Below are 7,904 nucleotides of genomic sequence, written 5' to 3'. Positions count from 1 at the left end.
ATTCTATACAAAAACACACCGGTCCCGCCCTCTAGCTGCCATCAGCCTAACTACACTGACCGGCTGCATTAACATCTACTGTACAATGCAATTACACCACAAACACCAGTAGGCGGTAGGTGAAGTGTCTTGCCCAAGGACACAACGACCAGGGGATCGAACTGGCAACCTTCCGGTGTTGAACATCCTACACAGGAGTACTTTGATTATCTTAGCCCGCTGTTAGCTTTCGAGTAAAGGATGCCACTCTTGAACTCTCATTGCGCTCTCAGTACTTGATCTCTCTCTCAACAAACCTCACATCCTAAGCTAAATGTTGCTTCTTCCTGACGTTGACCGACCTCGGGGAGGACGATATCCCCCCTGTCTTGGCGTCCAGACTCCTCCTTGCCGTAGCACATGTGTTATACCTCATCACCATGAGAGATAAGCACTGGATGCAGAGGCTCAAGCAGGACTTGAACTTGTGACTCTCACTCTAAAGGCATAGAGTCTTACCACTAAACTATCCAGCTGATATCGACATGAACATCAATATATATATATCACATCTTGTATTTAAAAAAAAAGAAGAAGAAGAAGAAGAATAAATACTTCAAAAAAGTAATTCAGCTATTTTTGTTTGCAGCTATTTTCTTTTTAAAGGTGTTTCAAACTATTTACAGCTCAATCAGCTGTTCTGCATCATTGTTCTGACACACACAACAAAACTATTGACTACACTACACACTGATTATGGCGCAAATCTCTCACAGTGAGGGTGTTTTTGGTTTTGTTTTTGCTCACAGGCTTTCGAGCGTTTCCTTATAAAACAATGTTTTTACCGTTTCTTCCTGCAGTAAATATAAACAACGATCAACACAACTTAAAAACTGGTATAAAGTCCACACTTTTCCCATCAGTTGTTCCGTCTGTCCTGCTCACGTCTGTCCTGCTCACGTCTCCAATGGTTGTACACGTTGTCATTAACGTGTCATAGCCTGTCAACCACGTTGGTTAGCTGCGTATATACGAATGTGAATCGCATCATTGGCTGGACTATGGGATACGGTGGCATCGTTCTGATCCCATATGGGAGCAGCCAGTCACTGACTCACACTGCAAAACAGGATTGTTAAAGTTTTAATTTCAATTCAGGTTAGATTTTTTTTGTGTGCAACGCAGATGTTCTGTGCGCAGAGACCGTGCCAGCAGTGCGCACGTGCACAGCTTAGAGGCAACATTGCATACATACATAGAGCTCGATCTGGGTACTGGATTATATCTTCTTTCTTCATGACTACTGCTCACTGAATCAGTTTAAGATACCAAGGACTGCATTCACACAATCGTTAAACAATCATTTTAACAGATTAACAGATCCAGATTAGCACCGACTCCCAAGAGTTCATCTTTAGATCGGGTCTCGTCCCGTCTCTGGCAGCATCTACACACTGACCCACATAAATCCTTTAACAAATAAACCCAGTAACCAAGCAGAAGCCGTCCTTCATGGAGGCCCGTGCTGTAAGTCCCCTCAGTGAGTCTCTGCAGCATAAGGAGAGTCACTGCTGCTCCTCTTCCTCTTTCTGCTCTCTCCATCATCGTATCCGTCCGTCTGTCCAGTGTCTGTGGTTTGGTGAGAACGGGGAGTTTCTGGAAATTTCTGTGCAGGTGCCAGCACCTGTCTGACAATCACATTCACTCTGGAGCTCTGGATGTACCTGGAGCAGACAGCCCATTCCTCCTCGGACACCGGCTCCACCACGGAGCCTTCCTGTGGTGGGGGGGTCTGGATGCTTCCCCCCGTCTCTAATGCCAGACGCCCCGGAGGTGGGGGGAGGATTCGTGGGACTGCGTGGTACAGAAGGCGGCTGGGCCCTGACATCACCATCACGTCCCCACTGTTCATGAGCATGGCTGTGGGGGGGTCCTGTCTGTGGGGGCCGCCCAGGAGAAAGATGGCTGACTGACCAAAACTGTAAAGACAACACGGAAAAACAGGGAATTCAAACATGTCCTTCGCATAACGACGGTGAAAAAACAAGCGTCCCACCTAAACGACAGCAGCGGTCGAGTGTGGTCCAGCTCCGACTCGTCCACGTGGATTCCCAGAGAAGAGTCTGATCGGTAATAGTTGAGGATTCCCGCTTCCGAGATAAAGCCAGGGAAGCCGCAGGCAGCTGTCACGTGAGCGGAGAGGAGGTGGAGGTCACGTGGGAAAGGAGTGTGACTGCTGGGAGAGTACGTCTGCAAACAGGAGGGGAGGAGTGAGATGAAGAGAAAGGGCGCCACAACAGACCGTGGCAAACGTTTGCTCTAAAACCGTCCCCGCCTGTGCTGCTGGAGGAGCAGCAGCGAAGAGGTGAAGCAGATGCTCACCTTTGTGTCCCAGTTGTAATGATAGCCCAGCGTGACCCAGCGCAGCCTCTCCAGGAGAGTTCTCGTTTTCCAGCCGCAGAAGATCTGCGGATCAAAGTTTTACATATTGTGTTATTTCTTAAATCTTAGATCTGGAACACATCGCATTGTTAAATAGTCTGGTCTGTTACTGTACTGGAGCAACTGTAACCCACATAATTTCCTTAGGGATCAGTAAAGTATGCTGATGAAATAGGTTAAAGAGGAAGACGAGGGCACACAGTTTGTTCAAAGATCCGACAGCAGCTGAGCTCCCCAAACCTGCAAACAACAGTGAACCTTAAAACAGCGCCACCTGGTGGCACTGAATTCATTAGACACTGCAGCAGTCGAGGATTTTCAGTAATTAAATACTTGAGTTGCTTTTTCTTGCATAAAATAGGAAACAGGCTCCGAGGTTTTGTTTGCACTCTCATAAACACTAACCCTTCCTCACTTTTTCACTTCACTCTCAGCTTTCACAGCAGAAGGTCACAAAAAGCAGCTGCTCGACACCAACGATGGCAATACGAACATCAGGTTAAAGAAACAATCTGCGCTCCTGTCAACATCAGCGGAACGTCAGGCGAATGTCAGAATTGTCGGGGGAACATCAGAGGAACATTTGGGAAAAATCTGAGGAACATTGGAGAAATGTCTGAGGAACATTTAGGGAAGATCAGAGGAATGTTAGAGGAATGTTGGGGGAGAAAAAGCGGCATTTTAAACTGCGTCATTTGCATAATTTGAGGATTTGGAAGAAGCGAAACGGTTTGAAAATCAGCTGTAAACTCAGAGCTCTGATGGTCTTTAGCCATGCTCAGACCGCCACCTCCAAACACGCACACGCACACATGACCAGGCGCAGATACACCTGAGCAGCTGGTGGCTGTGGTGGCGTCGCAGTAACCCCTGCTGGTAGTAGACTGTTTACCTTCATCGGGAGGTCGAGCTCCTCCTGCTGTGACCTGTGCAGCACGTACCTGTACACACCTGTGAGTCTCACCTCAGGCTGTGCACGCTCTGTCCCCAGATGTCCTGAGTCTCTAAGGGGGACATGTGCATGTCCAGGTTGCAGATGTTTGGTTTCTGAGGGTAAATCTTCAGACACTGTTGGAGCCAGAACGGCTGCGTGCCGCGCAGGAACGGATCGGAGATGAAGATGAACCCTGGATGAGGAAGAGCGCAGAATCATCATCATCATCATCATCATCATCGTGCACCCAGAGCACTAAACTCGGTCCAGTTCATGGGCCATCTTCAGATGAAGCATTTGTTACCGGCTGAAGCCGGTAACAAAGACATAAAGCAGCTCGTGTGTTCAGCAGCAGGCCACAGCAGAGTGAATGCAGAGCATCGTCTTCATCCAGCGAGTCCTCGCTGGATGAAGACGATGCTGACATTACGTTCCCAGTGGACAGCCAATCAGAACTGTCCATTACAGTCGAGACCATTCTACTGAGCTAAACTAAAAACACTTCAGTTCCTGAAACATGGAAAAATGAGACTAACTCTCAGTAACCTGCCTCAGAGCCGGCTTCTCCCTACGCTTTACCTCACAGTACGAGGCGCCGCGAGGCAACTGTCGCTGTTATTTGGTTCTTTACAGCCGGACTGAATTGAACCAGACCGCACGCATCCAAACTTTATTTAAACTCTGACGTGAGCGTGTACCTGGGTGTCCTCGCAGGCCGAAGGCTCGCCACTCTCTGACGGGCTGTAATCCGACTCTAGTGGCTTCCACATCGCTCACCGCGGCGGCGTCGAGGTTAACTGGAACAATCTACACACACACACACACACACACACACACACACACACACACACACACACACACACCATTAGCAGACGTCAGGGTTGTAAAATCATTTTCGCTCAGGTGCTGTCTGCACCTGTTCTTCAGCAGACCTGAACCAGTCAGGTGACACCCAGTCCACTGTGACGTCAGTCAGGTGGATTCAGGTGATCTGCAGATTCAGACTGTTCGTGTTTGAACTCTGACCCTCACACCTGTCTGCTGCTTCGACCACCTTCTAACTTCCCGCTGTGACACACAGTTATCGGTATGATCGATGAAATGATCGATCCAGGTGAGTTTGATTTACACGAAAACCAGATCAGAAATGAAAGTGGACAGGTGAGGGCAGGTGGAGGTAACCTGTGGAACTGTTCACTTTGTTGGTCAGAGAAGTCAAACTTCAAACTGACCCATGAAAAAGAACAAGGAGAAAGATGGCTGCTAGACGCCGGGAGCGCGCTTTGCTCTCACCTGTTCACCGGGCGCACACATGGAAAAGTCGATGACGTCGCTAAGGTCCGGCGGGGGGTTCCTTCTCCTGTAAAACTTGAATATCTTCCGAAACGAATCCTCTCCACCCTCCACCATGGAGGCTGCCATCTTAGCCATGACGTCACTGTCTTGCATGCCCTGCTCCGGAAGTAAAAACTAACAAAAATGAAAGAACAAAACAAACAAACAGATATTTAAACAGTTAACAGCGCGAGCGGGGAGAGACAAACTGTAACATGTTTCAATGTCACTGTGCACGCGGGTCACGGTGCTCAATCACGTGATCGAAGCTGCATTTACTGAAACTCGGAAATAATTTTTTCTTAAAAATGATTTTATTCAGAGCCTTGATCAGGAATAAGAAACAGATTACAAATAAAATGCAGACACATCGAAATATTGGTTAAAAGGATTTGAGAGAAAAACGGAAGAACAACCAACTCTGAAAAATAAATTTGTTCAAAGTTAGGCTTGAAAGAATTCACATATTTAAACTCCTGCACCCACCAATCAGACGCTGTTTAATCGCTCTCAGGTCCCAGCTGGCCCTGAACGCACCATTACGTCACAGGTCAGAGGGAGCAACATGGCAAGAAGGGTTTTTTTTTTTTTTTTGGTTTTTTTTTAACTTTATTTATGTCAGGGTCCTGGGTCTGAGCAACCCAGGATCCCTGAGCAGTTATGAATTATATTATTATTGTTATTATTATATGTATTTTGGTGTTGCTGCTGCTCTCCTCCATGATTGTAGATGTGAGTGTGTGTGTTTATGTCTGCGGGTATGCTTGGAGGATGGAGCTCAGCCACCTGCAGGCCTGAGGGGTGTGGCCCTGCAGAAGGACTGGCCACACCCGAAGCCACACACCTGCCGCTGATCAGGGCTCGTCGGGGGAGCTACTTAGGAGAGTCTTGGAGCTCCCACCGATGCGGGATCATTGCATGAGACTCCACGTTAGTCGTCCTGGTTATTGAGTTAGTGTGTGTGCATGCCCGCAGTTGTATGTGTCCTGACGGCTGCGTCTTTTGTTTCCCGCAGGAGCAGCGTGGAAGACACGAGAGCAGCGAGCACCGGGGGGTGCTGACACGGGAGCGGAGAGAGCACAGAAACACGGACTATTCACGGGAGACACGACACGGGAGTCTGGGAGAACACGGGGATTTATTGTTACGTTGTTTCACTCTGTAAATAAACACTGTCTATACATCGAGCACCGCGCCTGGGTCCTCCTTCCCCACTCCTTCCACGGTGTGCCATGCCATACCGTGACAATTTAACAAACAATGAGTATACAACATACGAACAGATGAAGTATACAAAACAACAGAACATGAACACAAAAAGCCAAGCGTAAAAGAAAAAGGTAACAATTATAAGAATACACGCAAAAATTCACATACATATATTGTTTTGAGAGCCTTTTGGTTGGTGGAGTCTGATATTGATTGTAAGTACTGTAACTACAGGGGTCCAACAAAGAATGGCCACGCATCATACTGATGTCTTCGGAAATTTATTTCTCTCTCTCTCTCACTCTTATTGTCTTCAGACACCGTGAAAACTGAAGAAACACAAAGTTTACAACTTAAATGTTTTGAGCTTATCAGTCTCTCATATCAGTGTCCATAAACAGTCTTGTGCAAGCAGAACAGAAAAAATGCACAATAATGGATATCATAAAAATGTCCTCTCATTACCAGTGTAGAACACATATGCAGCATTATACAAATAATATACATGAAACCATACCATGTGCGCCTCTTGGACAACATGCAGAATAACATTAACGCTGAGGCTGTAGATGCATCTGTAGCCATGTATCCATGCTAGCTCCACAATGCCATGGTTGTGCTCTCAACCAAACTCTGGTCATGTGACAATTACAAACTTTACCTCATACAAACTTTACAGCACTTTACATATTTAACGAACCCATATTTTGTAATCACATATTTTAGACATGTTTTTTAATTAATGTTACACTTTTATCATCTTATCTTATAAATAAATGAACTAAATTAAGCATGAATCTATCACAGAAACATGAAATAACCAACTTTATTTTAACTGTCTCAGGGACAGTTACAGTCATCTTTAGAATTACTGAAGGATTCATGTAAAGATGCTGCTTTGATATGTGAAAATGGGACCCAGTTTCTATCCTTTTAATGAATGTGTTTCGTTTGGTGTACCAAGTAAGCCGCATGTATGTTAAAGTGTTCACGGAAAGGATATTGTTAAATGTCATAAGAATGGCCTTCACGCATATTTATATTGTTTTTTGTTTTTCTGTTAGTCTTCTCCTATTTCTTTTGTTTTCTTACTCAACATTTAAAGATGTTGTTGCACCAATGAGAGATTGTAAATGTGTGCAAAATGTAAATAAATTAAAAACAAAAAAAAACAAAAAAAAACTTCAACTTGCCATGCTCACACATCAACATGAGCGTGCATCTCCCTCAGGTGCACCGGTGGAACCAACATGCAGTACAATCGTTCCTACATGAGAATTTTCACAATAAATGACCTAATGGCATATAAAATATGCATAGTGCAAAACAAAATACATTAACTGAAAGTAAGGCAGTAAAAATTATTACACAGGGAAAAAAAAACACCTACACGTAAAATAATCACACCGTGACGCCTCTGCCTTTCTAACTGGAGGGACAGTAACTGCGTGTGTGTGTAAGCATGTAAAACCTGCAGACAGTCAGATTAACAGTATTTTGTCTCTATCTGCTATTCTGCAATTCATCTCATGTAAACAATAATGTGGCGCACAGTGTGAAGTGAAAAAAGGCACATACCTTTGACATTGCCTGTCAAACTCTGTATTCCTCGTCCACACGGAAACGCAAAAAAGGAGTTTTAAAAAAATCTCAGTTTTCGGTGATTCGAAATGCCGTTTACGTGTGGATGAAAGGCCCATACACATAAACAGCTGCATTTTCAAAAATACCCGTGTAGGTGCGGACGTAGCGTAAAAGAGTTAGTTTATTTTATTACTACCTGTAATTTATTCCAGATTACTTGTATTTGCTTAATTGTTTACTAAATGTTTGAGGTGTGAAATAAACCGGAAAATATAGGTGTGTGTGGTTGGAGGATGTGTTTGTGTGTGTGCGTTGGTACATGCGGGGGTGGGGCGCGCAAACATTTTTCCTGTAAAACAAAGGGGGGCCTAGCAAAAAAAGTTTGGGAACCACTGAGTGCCAGCACACCTGCCCAGGGTTG

The 7,904-nt window shown here is 45.3% G+C and overlaps 1 protein-coding gene across 1 annotated transcript; it reads right to left on the bottom strand.

Annotated features, from left to right (window-relative positions):
* Positions 1-1,516: 1,516 nt before the first annotated feature.
* Positions 1,517-4,786, bottom strand: LOC146611812 (nucleic acid dioxygenase ALKBH1-like). Its single transcript, XM_085343553.1, has 7 exons — positions 4,649-4,786; positions 4,054-4,162; positions 3,386-3,548; positions 2,673-2,679; positions 2,362-2,445; positions 2,036-2,229; positions 1,517-1,958 (listed from the first exon to the last, which is right to left on the bottom strand). The coding sequence occupies exons 1-7, from the start codon at positions 4,784-4,786 to the stop codon at positions 1,517-1,519; spliced, it is 1,137 nt and encodes a 378-aa protein (XP_085199679.1).
* Between the last annotated feature and the right edge of the window lie 3,118 nt (positions 4,787-7,904).

Source organism: Diplotaxodon limnothrissa, linkage group LG19 (genome assembly GCF_057381915.1).
Source record: "Diplotaxodon limnothrissa isolate DT_005_m linkage group LG19, D_limnothrissa_male_GT1.1, whole genome shotgun sequence".
Classification (NCBI taxonomy): Eukaryota; Metazoa; Chordata; class Actinopteri; order Cichliformes; family Cichlidae; genus Diplotaxodon; species Diplotaxodon limnothrissa.
This window is presented reverse-complemented; position numbering and strand designations above follow the sequence as displayed.